We start from the raw sequence: 19178 nt of genomic DNA, 5'->3' as shown, positions 1-19178 counted from the left end.
AGTGAGGAACCTAAAATTCTAAATAAAGTCATATAATGAAAAAAAATCCATAAACTCTGTAAATATTTTTTAGCTTTCTGAAATTCTCAAGTGTTCAGTACCCTGGTTTCATTTTTACTACTTCATTCTCTCCTGCTCTCCCCCTTGAGTGAATAAAACAATAAAGCTACTTCAAAATCATGAGGTATCTTATCTCTGTCCTCCTAGCATGGTCCCAAAGAAGACCAGAATTAAAGGTAGTTTTAGATCATGGGCATGTTTTACTAACATAGAGTAAAGTTGGCTCAGATTATTTTCCCAGTGCTTTGAACAGAATTAAGGTTGTTTGAAAAATACAGCTTAACTGTGTACTTAACAAAGTTTGTTCAGTTTCTGAAAAATACGGCTTCTGCTTAGCATTTTCAAGCTGTTTAACATTTTTTATGAGGAAAGTAATTTTGATAAGGATTTCGTGTGTGAAATAACTGAAACATTCTTGTTGGTTTGTAGGGCTGAAGAGCTAATTGTGTTTCACATCCATGTGGCAAAAACTTCTGTAAGCAGAGTTTTCCCTTTTGAAGGAAGCAGTGCTTTGTTAGATACATGCCTCAGTGAGTTGTGCTGTTCCTAAGAAACAAAATAATAAAATTGAGTTTGCAACCAGGCCAAAATAGCTCTGCCCATCCACTTATCATAAATGTGAGGAGGAGAGGCCAGAACATTAGTATTCCTTCTCTGCAAAGGGTCTACTATCAATGAAGAAAGATGATTTAAGGACATGACAGTAGTTACAGCACCCTGCAGCTAAGATCTGAAGTGCAACTCCTGATGAAACAGGAAGGGCACATGGGTGAAGAGTACTGTGCCCAGGTGGTGCAGTGTAGCCCTGCTTCCTAAAGCCACCAGTTGTTCCCCATATAAAAAATGAATTCCTCCTGTGACGCTGCTGACTTAAAGCACCTGTAAGGATGCTATGCAGGCAGGCATTTGTAAGTGTCTGGTGGCTCTGCAGAAGTCTGTGAGCCCACTGGAAGCAACACAGACTGGGAAATCCGCCATTTCCACCCAAAGCTGCAGGAACAGGGCAACAGGATGTCCCTCACTACCCTGCCAGTTGTGGAGTTCCTGCAAATTCCAGTTCACATTCACTAAAACACTGTCTCCCTCTTTCTGCAGTTTGCTGTGGAGTCAATCTAAATTTACAAACACTTTCTTTTTTTTTAAATAGTGGTTGTACATGTCTTTTCAGATTAAATACATAATAAAGGTTGATGACGCTTTTACTTTGCAGGCTGACATCTAATTTTACATCTATAAAGATAAGAAATGTCAGACCTCTTTCTCCACTCTCTGGTTGTGCCCGGTATCATTCACATGCTTTTTCAACATAAAGATTGAAGCATAAAATGCTGAGCAGAATGTCTTACCCAAAGTGTATTCTAAGTTGAGCAAATTTGAAAGCAGCAGGAGGAGGCATGCTGAATTGTCTCATTTTCATCCAGTGGGAGATAATTTTGAAATCTTTTCATTAAGGAAGAAAAAGGCTGGGCCATTTGTGTGTCATGAACTCCAATCCAAGTCAGCTGGTTGCATCCAGTTTGAGTTTGCAGAAGTACAGATGTGTGACTGTAAAAATGCACTTACTGCCTTTTCTTTCCCTCTCACAAGCTGGGCCTGGTATTTGAGGCTGCTGTTTTAAAAGCAAGAAAACATGTATTTAACTTTGTCCCAGTTGTGAACCAGAGGGCAGATGCATGTAATACCAATCTGCCATGCTTCCTTTTTGGTTGGACTGAACGTTATGCCTGAGGGATGATGTGGTCTAAACTTTCACAAAGCATCTGAAATTTAACCTGTGAAGTGAGATAATCTCTTGGTGGTGTGTCTCACTCGTGAATTAAACAGCCTTCAAGAGAGCCTGTATTTGCACAACTTCTCATTTTAAAGGCATCTTGTTTTCCTGAAGCCTTGCTGGTGATTAAATTTGAGTTGGTAAGGGCACATTTTTACTGACTACATCCATCCAGTTAAGGAGCATAGCATAACCTTCCCTGCCCCCAGCTACGTAGACATTACATTGAGCTGTTTGGTGCTAACCAGGCAATTGCTTTACATTTCACTCCAGCCATGTTGAAGTAAAGCCAGTCCTGGTATTCATACCAGGAAATGATATTATTTTGGTTCATATTTTTCCTTTACCCACTAAAATAAATGAAACTAGCAAACCTGCTTCACTTTCTCTTTACATAGCTTCTCCTTTCCTCTTGACATCCCTGTGCATCTGCATATCCTTCCCTCCCCCTGTCTAAAGGTACCACTACCCTTCAGGGCACACATTGGGAATATATATTTTTTTTCTTCATTACATTTAAAAGCTACTGCTTTAGCAAAAACAGCTTTTGAGCTGTTGCAACATGAGAACAGCTGTAGCAGTGAAATGAGAAATGGTACTAATATAGAGAGATTTTGGGGGCCGCGTTGCTGAGTTGGAAACGCCATCCATAGAATATCCCCCTAGTGCTAAAACCCATTGAAATAGATTGGAATGACTTCTTGGATTCTTTATTATTTTTAATGACTTGTTGTGCTATATCCAGAGGAAGTTGGAGAACACTGCTCTCTCCTGAACTTAGCCTCAAATGCTCTTCTGTGCATTTGGTCCAGCTGCGCATGCAGAAGAGGAGTTGGGAGAGTGTATCTTTGTACTAGTAGGGGGAGTTGTTTGAAACTCTTTGTCTGTCCAGCAAATAATCTTCTTCTGTTGTTGTTGTTGTTATTGTTCTCCCCCAGCTCGGGGATTGGATCACATTGCTGAGAACATTCTGTCATACCTGGATGCCAAATCTTTGTGTGCTGCTGAGCTGGTGTGCAAGGAGTGGTACCGAGTGACGTCAGATGGGATGCTGTGGAAGAAGCTCATTGAGAGAATGGTCAGGACAGACTCCCTGTGGAGGGGTTTGTCAGAGAGGAGAGGATGGTAAGGAAACTGAATCTTTACCTGTTTCGCCCCCATTCAGGACAGTAGGGGTTGTGTGTTTCAAACCATATTTGAAGAGGGTTATTCACTACATTGAAACATTATGTTTGTTCCAAATGACAGTTACTTACATCAAAAATCAGGGTTTGGGCAGTTAGGGTATCATTTGGCAATGTGGGGGATTTTTTCCTCACCTTCCTCATCTGATCATGCTCTTACCCCACTGTGAGAAGTGAGATACACAAACTGAGATTTTTACACCCAGCTGTCATTCAGTTCAAATTAAGAAGCTGTGTGTGCCTCAGGGGAACCCTAAACCGGTCAGCAGTTCAGAGCAGAAGAGCTTTTTCAGGAGTGGCAGTGGGGCAGCATGTGCTATGAATTAGTTCTTTCCTGATAGGTCTGTTTGTTTTCCTCAGCAGATTTTCACTGTTAGATATCTGTTTAATTTTCAAACTGGAAGCTGAGGGTAGGTACCACGGAGAATAGGGGACTTTAGAAATGCAGATAGATTAGTTAATAATCATCTGGAATAGCCTTACTACAAATGTAGGTCTCACTCAAGTTTGAATCTGCTCTGCTAACATTTCATTAGAACTTTCCCTCTCAGGGGTACACCCTTTAATACATAATTTTTTTTTCCAAGGGTGTCCCTAGGATGTTGGCAGAAGGGAAACTGGGTATGAATATTTCATAAACAAGATAAAAGTGACAGCTTAGGCATTTTGGTTGCTATTAAAAAGAAGAAGATACAGAGTTGCAAACAAAGACTCCTGGTTTATGGTTAATTTTGTTATACTGTTTGTCTTAGTAAGTAAAGGCAAGTAAATCAGGATTATGAGACATTCTTTAAAAATAAATACTGTTTTGATCTGCTTCCAATAGTGCAATGTTTCTGAAGAGTGTAAAATAAACACAAGCATGGCAGTGGTAACTTCTACCTTTCTTTTAGTGCCTTATTCTCTCTAGGACTTCCATTTTTTCTCCCTATTTTTGAGGTCACAGTAAGTCCTAAGAGGAGCTTGAGAGGTCATTTAGTCCCTTTTGTTTCCCATAGGCAGAGACAGGTTTTTCTTAACTCATCCCGAATGTTTGTGTTAGCTTGTTCTTAAAATCCTCTACTGATGGAGATGCCTGGAAAAGGAATTCCACAGTTTCACTTTTTTACTCTTTCTAACTTCAGTGTTTGAAAGGTTTTCTTGATATCTAGGCTGTCTTCCTAGCTACACTTTGATTTATTACATTTAACCTGCATAGGTAAGCAGGACAGTTTCTCATTCTCCTTTTTGCAGTAATCTTTTCTGTGTTGGAAGATGACCATGTTTCCTATGTTTTGGCTGCACTAGCCAACCATAATGGTGTACTGTCTTGTCTTCTTACTATTTTTGGTTTTCTCTGTTTAGACCCTTCCCAATTACTCTACTCATTCTTGGAGTATGGTGTAATCAGCTGAGTGTCTTCTGCCAAGGCATCACTGGTGTTTTCTCCCTCCACACTTTAGAAATAACATTAGCACCAAAAAACTAGTCATACAGACATATGACTTTTCTAAAAGACAGATGCAAAATTTTGCTTCTCATGTCAAGGACAGTCACCCTGTTACTGCACCTCTTCTTCAGGTTTGTCCTCACATGGGGCACCATTTGTTGAGCTTTTGATAGGATACCCTTCCTTCTTGGACCAGGGTAAATGAGCAGAGGAGGCTGCTGTTCTGCTAAGTTCTTTATTTCATAGTCTCATAGCTTTCTTGAAGGCAGAGTTCAGGAGGGTTACATGATAAAGCCAAGCAGCAACAGCAAACAGCAGGCAGAAAACAGCTTCTTCTTCTAGTTCTAGTTTCTCTATAATTTTTTTCTTACAGAAATGTGTTTCTTATGGAAGTGTGCTGGAATTTGCTTTGACACAACAAGAGCATGTTGTGCCCAAGTCTTTCAGATTGCCCTCTGGTTAACTCTGTGATGAACAGGCAGATCTGTGTGGTTAAGAGATGCAGACAGGAAATACCCAATGCAATTGCATCTCTGCAATATAGAGCATTATAGCTTGTAATCAGTGCTAGCTCTGCACATGGCACAAGGAGATGACTAACTGGACAGTTCAGAATGATGGGTGACTGGTGTTATTTGGTTACAGCTCCTCAATTTGCACATGAGCTGTCTGATTTCAGCATTTGCAGCTCGTACTTTACAACAGAACTCCCCCCGTTCTGCAGCTTGGCAGCCTTCACTGGCAGATTGTCAGGGAACAGTAAGGGTTACACAGATTTAGAGAAATATAAAGCAGAAGCCCAAAATCTGGGCATGCTTGTGTCCATCTGATTGAATTGGCTGGCCATCAAAACCTGCAAACAATAGTTCCTTTTATCCCAGAGCCACAGCACAACGACTACTGGGATGCCATGGAAATTCCAAGCAATCCTTCAGCTGAACAGTAAACAAGTAAATCTACATGCAGCAGGGCAGGACTTATAGGTAGCAACCAGGCTTTGTGTTAGATTAGCTAGTAAAGTTAGAAAGAATAAATAGGTTTTTAGTCACATAGCCTTGTACACAGGTTTTTGTAGACCTGCCCCAAGTTTTCCAGGATGTCTCTGAGGTATTCTGTTATCTCCAAAGAGGTTTTCATCTTCCTTGGCCAATAATATTAATTTTCATTAATGCACTTCCAGGCTGGATCACAGTAAATAGGCATCTGTCTAGTTAGTGGTTTGTCTGCATCCATGTGTGCTATCTTCACATGTGTTTGTTCCCATATGTGTGTCTGCTGGTCATTGTATTTGAAGAATCAGGTGACTGCTCTGTCCAAAGACAAAAGCACCTTTCTCTCGAGTTGTACTTAGAATACTTGATTTTAAAAAGTATCAAAAGTTCTTTTCCTGAGTATTTGTCATTTTGTTTGTCCAGTCCTGTAGTTTGGTACTGCCTTACAGCCTAAAGATTTTGGTTCACTGTTGTGATCTCCCTAGTTCAAGTGCATCAGGGCAGCTAATGTACAGTCTCTGAAATGAGTTTCGAGGTATACTGTATGGAAAGGACAAGAACGAAGTGCACAAGGAAGTATTGAACAATTAATTATGCTGTAATGGAGCAAGAGAGGGAGAAGTGGAGAGCTGGCCCAGTGTAAACTCTGTGCCTCTGATGCCAGGATTACACTCGGAGGCATTTGTGCCTCTCTCCATTTTGTGAGGCATGTTGCCAGGCAGAGCAGCAGTTAGTACGCCCATGGTGGGGTTTACTAGCTTCCACACCGTGTTTGGTGGCTTCTTAACTTCAGGATGAGGAATTAAAGTTTTTTACACAGCAGGCAGTGATTGCCGTTTACAGATTTTTTTGGTAACAAAACTCTAGCTTGGGATATGAGTATTCCAAATCAGTGTTGAAATGAGGGAGGCACCACAGATGAGGTGTTGCTTACCAAAACAGAGTAGTAGCAGTAAAATGTCCATGTACCCAAACTGATACTGTTCCTGCTAATGCAGATAAAAGCTAGCCTTGAATGCCTAGTGAATTTGAGGGTTTCTTGGCTTCTTTCATTTACTTTGCATGCTTTCTTTTAAAGGTGACCTCTGATAATGTGTGTGAATATTGCAGGCATGAACCACTGTCAACCCTTACTGAGCTGAATGGGCTCATGTCCATAACAGAGAATTTATTTCCCTTCCCCGAGTTATTGGACACAGATTTTTCTTGGGTATTTCAGTGTTAAAATGCAACACTGAAGTGTGGCAGGGCGAACAAACAAGGAACCATCCCATCCTAATAAATTAAGTTTGACTGTGAATCTGTCAGCAGTGGTTACCCATTCGTAAAATGCCAGGAGGACCTTTCTCCAAAATGCTGAAACATGATTTGTGTTCAATGGAAATGTTCTTTGTCTTCCAGGGGGCAATATCTGTTTAAAAATAAACCTCCTGATGGAACTGCGCCACCCAACTCCTTCTACAGAGCACTTTACCCCAAAATTATACAGGACATAGAGGTAAGAAACAGCTGCCAGATGTGGTGGTGTTTCACTGTTGGTTTTTTAGTTTTGTTTTCTTCAAATGTTCCTGATTTATTCATGATGCTGAAGTTCTGGGGATATTAGATTGCAGTGTAGTATTTCATTAAATCTGACATGTCTGTGTTTGTCTGGAGTTTGTTGATCTGGGATAGTTACATAAGATCCTGCTGCTCCTTTAGACAGAGGATGAGTTGGATTGTTCAGTGAGCTGTTTGCAGGTGGAGTCTCCACACTTTGCACATCCGATATCACAGCGTCACTGCAACATCTTGGTTTTCTCTGTTCCGCAGTACTTTGCTCCTCCCAGTGCAATGAGACCTAAATGTTAAGGGAAGATATCAAGAACTGAGGCAGGAAGAAAGTGCATTCCTAAAGTCTGCAATCCTAAGACTCAGGAAAACAGGAAGCAGCTGAGCGCGTTTTCTTTGCATTTAGTGTGAGCAAAATGGCATGTTCTGGTTGTTTCCTAAAGGCAGAAGCAGTGCTCAGGCACTGTTGTGACAAGTTTGTGCAAGCACTTAGAGCTCAACTGAGACTTTCTCTTCAGTTGTTTAGCTGTCGAGTCACAGGGGGTTAAAGGTTGGAGATAGAAAAGAGCTTTTAGGTTACTTCTTCCTCACCATTCTCAACAGCACAGTCTAGTTTAGCCAAAATATGTTTTCCAAGCATTTTTCTGTTTAATTGGATTTATTACATGTATTCTAGAAAGCAGGTATGTCACTGTATGGGCCTGATTGCAGGAAAAAGCATGAAGAAAAGTGTGTGCTGCCTTCTCAACCAAACAAAAAAAAAGGAAGATAGTTCCATGCTTTTTTTTTCCCCTATGTCTCATTTGTCTCCTGTCTCTCCTCAAGACAATAGAGTCGAATTGGCGGTGTGGAAGGCACAGTTTACAGAGGATCCACTGCCGAAGCGAGACAAGCAAAGGGGTTTATTGTTTACAGTATGATGATCAGAAGATAGTAAGCGGTCTACGAGACAATACTATTAAGGTGAGAATGCTCCATCATGGCATACTAATGGTTTGGAGTGCCTATGCCATAAATAATACTGTCCTAATTTCAGTGACACCTACCCAGTCTCTTGTTGGTAACCTAGCCTTCTCCTTCTCCTTCCCCCATCTCCCACCAGCACGGCAGCTACGCCTCTTTTATCCGGCTAGAGAGACCCTGTTTTCAGACAGACAAGCTTTGCTACCAGAGTTTCTGTCCGGCAGTAATTACAGGCTGTGTAATTACTGGGCCCTATACCCTAATGAGATGGGTAAAACCAATATTCATAGTAAAGCCAGTAATAGCAAAGATGTCAATGTATTGCACCAAAGAGCCTGTAGAAGATCAGATGCCACTAAAGGTGTTCTAAGTGCCCTGCAGATGATGTGTTGTAGTGAAAAACAGTCTAGTCAAACTAGTAAGTGCTGAAAGATTAAAACTTTACTAACTGTCTGGTTTTGAATATTTGCTCTCTTAGATCTGGGATAAGAATACATTGGAGTGCAAGCGAATTCTCACCGGACACACAGGTTCTGTCCTGTGCCTCCAGTATGATGAACGGGTGATCATTACTGGATCTTCAGACTCAACAGTCAGGTGTGTGCTTATGATTTGGACCTTTCTGTTTGCCTCTAAGATTTTAGCTTTGCAAGCTGCTGAAATGATCTCTTCTTAAATGTGTGCTGTTTAAGCAGTTCTGTGAAGTAGTTCAGCATATTTGTCCTTGTTTATCAGATGTCCATGCAAATCGCTGTCAAGGAGAAATGAGAATCTAAGCCAAGGCCAGTCAAGGTCAAGATGACTTAGGAAGGCCATCTGGCATTTCACCAAGGTTTTGCATGTTTTGGCACTCCCTGAGAACGTTATAAATTCTCCTTGAGAATAACTTTTTAAGAGTTGAAATTTTCAAAGCAAGTTTGAAGGTTTAGTCATTCATTGTCACTTAATTTTAACAAAATATGTATGACTAGCTCTCCCATGACTTTAAATTAAATTTCAGCATGATGTTTCTTTTCATTCAGTCTTTCTAACCTTTCTTTCCTTCAAGTCTCCAGCAAAAGGCTGGACACCTCAAGGTAGCACTTGTGGTACATGCTGTGCAGTTGTGAAGTCCACTTGTCATACTAGAGGATACCAGAGAGTGTAAGACCCATACTATAAATACAGGCACATATGGGTTAATGAATTGCAATATGAACTTGGATGTGAAGGGGCAGGTCTGACTTCTCCATGTTGTTGTATACTCCCTCCTTGGCAGAGTACAAGCAATGCTCATGCAGTGAGGTTAGACACCAAAAAGCTGCATTGGTGGCCTTTTCTGGAACTATTAGCATGCATTCCTGTGGCTGCAAGCTCCTCTGTGCTTATGTGTAAACTACTACTGTAGCTAATCACTATTAAATTGAATTCCTGACATGTGATGCATGCAGTCTTGCAGTTCTGCTAGGTTTTGGGGTTCTGTCATTAGTAGGAATCCAGAATTTTGGCAACACCTCCTGCCTGGAGGTGGTGTGGGAACTGCACTGGGCTAAACAGATCGCAAAAGGAGAAGCTGATGTCTGTAACAAGCACTGTCATTTTCTGTATCAGGCCAGGCAGGCCAAATTGCAGACTGGCTACTTGCCCAGGAATACTTTGTCTCCCACTGTACCTATAAATGTTTGTGCAGACCCCAGAGGCACATAGGATGCATCACTTTTATCCTTGGGTCTCCTCAGGAAGAGAGGCTTCATCCAATAGACAGTACAGATGGGCTCTTAATGCTTCTGAGATCTCAGGGATGCACTTGTCCAAAGAAGTCAGTGGGTCTCCAGCTCCTGTTCAGTTTGGCAACCCTGTCTGCAAACTGTTTGTATGTTAATGGCTCAGGTCTTCAGTTCTTTCTCCTTTGCATTTTCTAATTGGAACGCAGTTTTCTTTCTCATTTAGAGTCCATAAGTTGATGCACTTCAGTTTCCATAAGTTAGAAAATAAGACATTAGAAGTCTTTCTCACATCTTGCCTTTTCTTACTGCTTGCCTTATTGGCAGTTTTAACTTCTGCAGTGTCTGATATGTCTGATGATACAGCCATTTTCTGCTTTCATATAGTGTATCTGGGATACAGGTGTCATAGTGCCTCCTCTTTATGGAGGGCAAAAGAAATTTGCCAACAGAATAGCCCAAAAGAAATATTTTTAAGGCTTAAAATCTTCATTTCAAGTGCTAGAAGTTCTGTATGAAGCTTCTGTCTAACATGCATCTTAAATTATCTTTCAGTTGAAACAGTTGGTTCCAATAACATTAAATTGACATAAATGCTATGTCTTAATTTGGGTATTCAGCACATTCCTGGAATGTAGCTGTGTACCAGATGCACCGCAGGGTAAATGCAAATCATGGTGCAACTTGTGGCAATTACTTGTATTTGTTTGAAAAGAATTGTCTTGTCTTCTGCTTCTGTATAAACTGGCACTTGAGCTGATAGTCCTGTGAGATAGGTCAAAAATTAAGCCTGTCAGGGAACTTACTTCTCCACATTGACTGGAAATTAAGTGTATAATAGGCTGGCACAACCAGGAAACACCAGTTTTTAAGGCCATCAGTCTTCTAACTTTCCTCAGCACTGAATTCCCTTAATTAAAGAATGCTTTTTTCCTGGGTGCGTTATTTTTATGGTGTTAACTGCATTGCAGAGTTTTTGGCTGCTGGACTGTCTCAATGTACACATAATCAACAGATTTATCTAATACATTTTTTAATGAACTATTTAATAGATGTAGATATAACTTGTGGTGTTTGCTTCTCTAATACCACTAGAGAGTCAATTACCTCTCCCTCTCTCGCTCTGCAGAAAATGCACTGTGCAGGTTTTTAACTCTCTTCTCTCTGGTTTGAAATCTGAACCTGCAGAGTGTGGGACGTGAACGCAGGCGAGATGCTGAATACACTGATCCACCACTGCGAAGCTGTGCTGCACCTCCGCTTCAACAACGGCATGATGGTGACGTGTTCCAAAGACCGCTCCATCGCCGTGTGGGACATGGCTTCCCCGACAGACATCACCCTGAGGAGGGTGCTCGTGGGGCACCGAGCTGCCGTCAACGTAGTGGACTTTGATGACAAGTATATTGTATCAGCATCAGGTGACAGAACTATAAAGGTGAGGTGTTTCAGAGGCTTTCTGTTTGTAGCACTGGGGTATTTATTAATGAAGAACAGTGACCACACAGGGAAGATGGCCCTTGGCCGGATCTTCCTTTAGAAGCAGTGTTTTTCCTCCTGCTCATTTGCACTCATTCCTCCTCATTTGAGCTTGCACAACTCGTTTAGAGAGCTTATGGTAAATCAGATCCAGGTACAGCTGCAGTTGAAAAAGAACAATTTTTCCTGTGTTGTTTTTCTACATGACCACTTCCATAGTCTGTTCAGTCATTTAAACAGTTGTTAGAGGGCAGCATGGGGACAAAAGTGAAGGTGAGTGGATAGGAGACACTTAAGTGTATCTGCTACGATCCCAGTCTGCAGCATTAAAGAATCTATAGATTCAAGAGAATCTATATCATGTGTAAATAATAGCCCAAGAATACTAAACCTGGAAGCTAATTTGATACTGTGTGGCAAAAATCTTCTGTGTACAATGACCCAACCTGCTATCAGTTGCAGACTATAACCGCAGGTCATCAGAGGGGTAATTTTCCCAGTCTTAATGATAGCATCTTCATTAAGAGTATTCTGGATGCATCTATATATCATACAGACACCATCTTTTGTTAGTCTCTTTGTAATAATTTTGTCTCTGTGTGGTTCCCTCCCCCCTTCCTGTCACAGGTATGGAACACTAGTACCTGCGAATTTGTGCGCACCTTAAATGGCCACAAACGAGGCATTGCATGTCTGCAGTACAGAGACAGGCTAGTAGTGAGCGGCTCTTCAGATAATACCATCAGGTGAGAGACAAACTCCTCATCGAAGAGTTCTGTGCAAGCACATTGTCTCTGGTGCCCTGGCACGTGCAGAGGTTAGGCAACTGAAGTGCTCTGTACCCTTGTCAACTTTGAAATATGCTTTCTTTGGTATAGAACATTGGGAACTACTGGAAAGAGATATTAGAAGCCTGTTTTACTGTGTTGTCTTTCATCCTCTACATCTCAAGAGTCCCATACTAATCAACAAGTTGCATTGCTCTGACAGTTCTGGTGTATGAAAGAGCTGGCAAGTACCACTTTCTGTGATGTCCTCTTGTGATATTTTAATTGGACTATGTGTCTAGTTAAAGGGGTCAGATTTGCAGTAAGAGGCATTTAATCCTCTGCAGAAATCCTCCTGGGCTCTCGCCAAACTCTTCTTGTGGTACTTGGCACCTGGTTAAGTTTGGAACAGCTGGTTTAGAGCATGAAGTTCAGTTTGCTGCCTTTTGCACTTCTCCAGCTGCCCTGGTTGCAATCTGAGATTTAACTCTTTCTGGTATCATGAGCCAGAATTTCTCCCTACATCCTGCAGCTGCTAGGAGAGGGATGTCCCACTAATTTCAGGATGTACAGAACAAGCTTGAATATTAGTTTATGTGATGCAGGAAAATGGCTCTGTCATGGAAATGGGAGTAACAGCAACCTCCCTTTTCCCTTTGTCATTTCTTTACAGTAATAGTCTGCCTTCTGATAAAACTTGAAAGCTGGACAGTGTAAGCAGGAACCCTTCACTTCACATGTCAGTAATAATTTTTCCTCAGTGAGAATGATCCATGCTGTTGTTTGCCTGTGGACTTGGTTTGCAACATGCTGCCTCTCCCTGCTCTGCATTCTGTAGGAAAACAGCGGTCCTTGGGTTGACATCACCAGGACACTGTGCCAGGTTTTAGTACAGGGCTGTCTGAGAGCATGACCAGGAGAGCTGAAACTTTCATCTCTTAATCAAGGGAAGAAGTGTTACAGGGACTGTGTAAGAGCAGCACCACTTGGTGAGAACTTCTGCTCTTCAAAGAGAAAAAAATAAGCCTCTGCAGTTGTACTGTGAAACTTGGTCTCAGAAGTAGAATAAGAAATAGTTAAATACTACAGCAGTTAGGGAAGGATCTAAAATATGCAATGATAATAAAAATAAATGTCAAGATAGTGATAATGCTAAACAGGAATACAGTTACTTTTATGCTTGTATTGGACAAAATCCCTGCTTGACAGATAAATTGTGCTAGAATTTCAGGAATGTTGGCAGTGAATCTTAATGGAAGTCAAGTTTAGCAGCAGTGTGATCAAAGCAAAACACTTACCTGATGCTAAAAGACAGTTTTCTCCCAGCCATTAGCAGAGGGCACAAGTCAGTGGAAGAATGATTAAGAAAAAGGTTCCTAAGTCATCTTTGTGGATGGCTTGGTGCTTTGTAGTTTTGATTTTAATCCACTACCAGATGTTGTGTGCTGGACTTCAGTAGAGGCTGATACAGAACTTAAAAGTTCATTATACCTCAGGTGCAGGGAAACTTTTTTCCAGAAGATGACTTTGTGATTTCTAGTTTTGCAACTGCAAACATTAAGGACATGTGAAGTAGCTGAGACTTCTGCAGGGAGACTTCACATTGAAAAATTATTTAGGTTTTGATTTAGGCCAGAAATTTCACCAGTGTAAGAGGACACAACTACATAGACATCACTATCATTGTGCTAATTTCCATCTAGAAGGAACTTGTCCATCAAGTTTAATCCAATCACTTCAGTATCTTAGCTTCTAAGGCCAAAGTTCTCAATTGCTACAGACAAACATGGTGTAGAAAAAAGGGAATCAGAGAATTTAGTGCAAGAAAATAAAATAAGACTATATCATCTTGGGTTAAGTTTTTAATGAGTTAGGTTAGTCTTCAAGTATATATTCTGTTTCTAGTATGTGCACACATAAGGATCTGATACTGATCTGTTTAGACAACAGCATGCTAAGAGATGGGGTTTCCAACTCACCTGCCTTCTGTACATCTCCCAGCTCTGCTTTCAGGTGAATTAAAGGCTGAGATAATTGCAGACCTCCCTCTACTTCCAGAAGTTCTCCCAAAGTTATAGGAAGGAAGAGTGGTGGTGGTTTTGACTGCGTACACTTTGTAGTGATTTTTTTTTTTTAGTTAGTTCTCAAGCCTTAAATTTAGCTCTTTTACTGTTTGTTCCTTTGAATATTTAAAGAACTAGAAGTTAGAGAAACTTATGAAATCTGGGAAGTACCCTTGGCACCAATTCTGCTAGAAGACCCTACTCTTAATAGCAGTTATCCCTTTGTACATGAAGGCCCATTTGCCACGTGACAAGGGACATGATCACCTCTTGTAATCCCATTCAGATTCAGGTAAAACCTCAGACTGGGACCTAAAAATACAGGCCTGAGTTAGTGTGATGGAGCTTCCCAGAGCTGCTGGCAATTTCAGGATCAATGGCAAGGAATGGAAACACATGGCATGAAAGTTCCTGGCACAAGATTGCTCCTCAAATCTTTCTGCACCAGTTAATCTCTGGCATTGTCCATCCTGTTTACAGTCCTTGACAGACGTAGTGCTCTCTGACCAGCCAGAGTGCCTTTGGCTGACCTTTGCCATGGAGTTGCTTGCTCTGACCTTGACTGGTGTGCTGTACTCTAGTGAGAACTATTGGGTCCTTCACAGATTCCTGAAAGATCCACTTCACAGATTGAAGAATCACTTTGTGCTCCTTGTTGGCTTCAAACATGTGCATAAACTTATCCTTTCTCGGTTCTACAGTGACAAAAGCGTTCTGTTCATTCCTCTGTTGTCCAAAGTGAAAGCAAGTTGTTGTGGCAAGACAGCTGCAGTCATTATCCACCAGCCTTGGGCACACATCAACTGGATCTGGATTATTCTCTGGGGAACCTCAAGAGTAAAATATGTGGGGATGGTTTATCTCTTTCTTTGTCTCTCAAGCAAAAGTGACCTGACCTCTCAGCAGCTGTGCTGCTTCAAGATCTGTCACCCAGAGAAATTCCACATATTTCCCCATATTTCTCACTACTGTGAAGTTCATGCCAGTCAGAGCACTTACTGAATGAGCATTTGAGAACATCCATGACTGCTTTCTTTCTGCTGTGTGTCAGGGAGCCGGAGCAGATATTGCTATTACAAGACTACTGTATGAGCAGAGCATGTCTCAGCCAGAGGTGGAACACCTCTAGACAATACATGTCAAAGAATTTCAGTTCTTGTAGGCAAATACTCATTCTTTATCCACGGTAGTTGGGAGTCATGTCAAAGAGCTGGCAAAAGTATGGAAAACAAATAGACTTACTTCATAACTGTTTGAAGTGTTTAACTATTTTTCAAGGTAGCATGCAAGTGTAAAAATTATGTATTTTCATTTATTCTCCATGCTGAAAATCCATCACAAAAGCCAAAACTCTGGGATATTTACAGTTGAGAGAATAAGGTGTTGCTGGGTCTCTTACTGTATACTGGTTTGGGTGCCAGAACCTTTTTAAAATACTGTATTATTAGAAACAGTTCACAGAGAGCCGCAGGAGTTATTTGAGAGCAAGAAGAAAATGCATTACAAAATAATAAACACAGAGCATCCATTTTAGTTTATGCATAAGGTGCCCAGATTACAGATTAAATTTACCTTCTCGGGAAGAAATGACAAAGGAAAAGGTCTTGTTAATTCTTATACTTGTCACCACTATATGGATGACTTAATTTGTCTGATGGTAGTCTCCAAATCAGAAATGGGCATGTAGGGTAACAGAAAGGGGCTCATACCCTGTGAAGGTGATCATATCAATTGAAACAAGCAGCCAGGGGGATTGGTAAATCTCCCTCTTTTAATGTCTTAAAACCAAGGCACGACACTTTTATGAAAAATGAACCTCAGTAAAATAAAATGAGGCTTACTGTGAAGGTAACTGGGAGATATCCTGTGTTACTAGAGCAGTGGATACTAGACACAACTGGTTTGTGACTCATCTCCCATTACTGTAACATCACAGGGTCATGTGGAAAATCGTGAATCCATTTAACTGTGGGAAAAGGAGTGATGAGTGTAGTTTGTTTCTTCTTTTTTGTTCCATTATAACCTTTATTTCCAAGTTTCCATTAACTACAAGCAAAGACTAAATGTTTCATTGCAATGCTAAGGTATTAAAAAATTCTTAATGCTTCTTTGTACTCTCTTCCAGGCTGTGGGATATCGAGTGTGGGGCATGTTTACGTGTACTGGAAGGCCATGAAGAGTTGGTGAGATGCATACGCTTTGATAACAAGAGGATAGTCAGTGGGGCATATGATGGGTGAGGTTATCAGTATAGTCAATGCTTTGCATCTTCCTGTCTGTCTCAGTGTCTCCCATCCTACTTTGTGCATCTTCTGTATAAATATCAGACTCTCTGTCTGTCATCCTAAGAGGACCTTCTTATGGCCAGTAAATGAGGACCATGCTACAGAGCATAGCTTTCGTTCTTCTTTCGAAGTAAGTCCATGTGATTTGATGTGTGTGGTCCAGTTCTTTTGCTTGTAAGAATATCTGACCAACTCAGCCTGAAACCTCTTCCAGCTCAACCACTTGTAAGAACAATCTTTGCCATCTGTGGTTATGTCTGCAGGACCATTTGCCATTACAGACTAGATGTCTGCACTCCCATGTGTTTCTGTTAGTTATTACCACCTGCTTTTTATGTGTTTTACTTTGTTGACAGCATATTTTTCCCTCCCATTAAGTTCTATAAGCTTTCCAAAGGGGAAATGCAAGAACCAGGTCTCAAGAGCAGAAGGATTGCTGTAATTTTCCTTAAACTGGTGCATTAGCTAAGTTGTACTAACAGGTTTTTTTTTCCATGAGTACTTGCTCTTTTCTCTTTAACAGAACCATGGTGTTTGTCTATTTTTTCACCACTAGGAAAATTAAAGTATGGGATCTTGTGGCTGCTTTGGATCCCCGTGCTCCAGCAGGGACCCTCTGCTTGCGAACCCTTGTGGTAAGAGCTTTTGATAGAGGTGTTGAAAAAAGTGTGCTTGTTCAGGGCCATCTTGAGCTGTGAAAACTCATCCTCCAGTCTGCAGGATCTTGAAATAATTTCTAGGGGTCTGGTTTTTTTGGATGTCCAGCTTTTTTTTAATTTTGCAAGCATTAAAAGTAAGAATCTCTGGACTTTTTACTCCACTCTGGGCTTTTTAACAGTTTTATTCTGTGATTTGAAGTTAATAACTGAAGCCATTTTTGAACTCATCTTTGGAATCCATGGGCCAATGGGTTTACATTAACCTGTGTGTACCTGGTAGTACACGATGCAGTAGTAAGTTCTCTGAATTGTTGACATGAAATTTCTTAAAACTGCTGCATTCCAAATTTGAGGGATGGGAACGAAAACACCCTTGGGATTGCTTTTAACTGCCTTTTGGGTGTTTAAAGAAAAAGCAGGTAAGGACTGAAACAGTAAAATGGCCTTATGCTTAAACAGCAATTGCTCTTTTCATCCTGTGCACTGCTTTGTAGTGCAGGTCCGTGATGGTGTGGTTAAAATGTTATTGTGTGAGTGTTAACAACATTCACAGTCATGTTTAACGGCTCTGCTTGGTCTTGCAATAATGTGGGAAAGTTGTGAGAAGAACGCCAGGATAGCCAAGGCCTTGGGATGGTTCCTGTAAGTGTTCCTCCACCACATTCAACCCAAAAAAATGGCACCGTTGCTGGGGATAAAGCAAGATTTCAACCAGTACCAAAATCTCATTGAAAAAGAAGTACTATATGTTTTTATTTCTTAGCTTGGAAGTGTTTGGGCAGTGTTTGGGTTGGTATATGTTAGACCTTTTCCTGCTGTGGCACGTGACTGTAGTCTGTGCTCTAAAACAGGATCGTACCAAGGCTGTCTGATTCTCCAAAAGTGTGGTTACCTCTCACCAGCTGAGCTGTGCTGGCTGACCTTCTGCACACTCATCAACCACCTGAATTGCTCCTGTTGTTGTAGATTTCACTGAAGTACTTTACATCACATTTGGTGCAGGCTGTGAGGTCACTAGGACTCAGGTAGTAAGATCATTAAGCCATGCTACCTTTTCCAATCATGTATTTGGACCATCAGCTACAGGGTGAGAGTCCATGAGAGCTTTGGATGCCCACAGGTACTATGTTGAAAAACCTTCTTGTTAGCCAAATAGAAGCGCAAATAGTTTCATGGCTGAAATCCAGAAATACGCTTTGTCATTGGTCACCCAGTTCCAAGCTGTGGAACAATTCTGGGTCCATGAGCTCATATCCTGCAAGTCTAAGACTTAAGCTTGATATTAGCAGTGTTTCTGCTCCAGCCTGAGACAAATGTGTGCCTAGTAACTTGTAGACTTAATTTAACTGGTGTGATTTCCTCTGCATTTTCCAGCAGTGGACAGCCAAAGTGCCCTAGCTAATTATATTATAAATCAGAAGTGGTGGGATGGAAACACTGTAGGAATCTCAACACATGGATACTCATAAATCCCTGTTTGATAGCAATGGAGGGGGCCAAAAGCTGGGTGGGGAGCAGAGGAAGCTGTTGCAGTGCTTTTAGGACTTCTATGACAACAGGGTGTCCTTATACCCGCTTACCCATGGTTTGGGTTTTTTTTTCCTCTTCCCTCGTCCTCCAAAATTAAACCTGGCTGCACAATGAACATCATGAGTCTCCTGCTGCTTGTGTTCAATTTTCAAACAGTAGGAGGAAAGTGCACAGATAACAAATGTTCGCTGCATGCCAGGTCCCTTCCAGTTTTGTCTTCCGTTAGCTGGAACAGTGGCCACATGAATTTGACAGAAGCTTTCCATGAACAGAATAAGCTCACAGTTCAGCTTTCCTTATGACCTAAACAGTCCAGCTAGGGCAGCCTTTCTAGTCCACAGTGACTGGGATCAAAAAGGGAGTTTTGGAAACAGCTTTTGAAAGTACCTCTCTCTCTTTCTCTCTCTCTCTCTCTCTCTCTCTCCCCCTCCATCTCTGTGAGTAATCTGTCAGTGGATCTGACTGTTGTAATGATACTTTTTGGAAGAACTTCTTTACTGCTACAACACAAAACCTGGAAAAACACTTCCCTTAAGAATAGGTGGGAAGACAGAAACTCTTAAGATGTTTATAAGACAAATTCAAGTTATACTTCGAAGATCAAAAAGGTCCCATTGATTAGAAATTCTAAAAAATTTATCTTAGAATCTGACTTATGTAAGCATTTATTTTCAGATAATTTTGATTTAAAGATTCAGAAATTCACTTTAAAGCAGCTATTGTGTTTTGTAAACTGAGCTGT

The 19178-nt window shown here is 41.1% G+C and overlaps 1 protein-coding gene across 5 annotated transcripts in view; it reads left to right on the top strand.

The window, feature by feature from the left end:
- BTRC (beta-transducin repeat containing E3 ubiquitin protein ligase) overlaps nt 1-19178 on the top strand; it is a 112046-nt gene that overhangs the window by 84879 nt on the left and 7989 nt on the right. For all 5 annotated transcript variants that reach the window (XM_017726142.1, XM_017726139.1, XM_017726141.1 and 2 more), the window contains 8 exons: nt 2770-2956; nt 6838-6934; nt 7813-7950; nt 8429-8547; nt 10842-11091; nt 11760-11878; nt 16088-16198; nt 16804-16882. In XM_017726142.1, the coding sequence (XP_017581631.1) occupies nt 2770-2956; nt 6838-6934; nt 7813-7950; nt 8429-8547; nt 10842-11091; nt 11760-11878; nt 16088-16198; nt 16804-16882 (1100 nt within the window). The remainder of the gene's footprint in view (nt 1-2769; nt 2957-6837; nt 6935-7812; nt 7951-8428; nt 8548-10841; nt 11092-11759; nt 11879-16087; nt 16199-16803; nt 16883-19178) is intronic.

The sequence above is a fragment of the Corvus brachyrhynchos genome, unplaced genomic scaffold (assembly GCF_000691975.1).
Source record: "Corvus brachyrhynchos isolate BGI_N302 unplaced genomic scaffold, ASM69197v1 scaffold61, whole genome shotgun sequence".
Taxonomy (NCBI): Eukaryota; Metazoa; Chordata; class Aves; order Passeriformes; family Corvidae; genus Corvus; species Corvus brachyrhynchos.
Note: the sequence above shows the minus strand (reverse complement) of the source record. Positions and strands in the feature narration are given on the sequence as shown.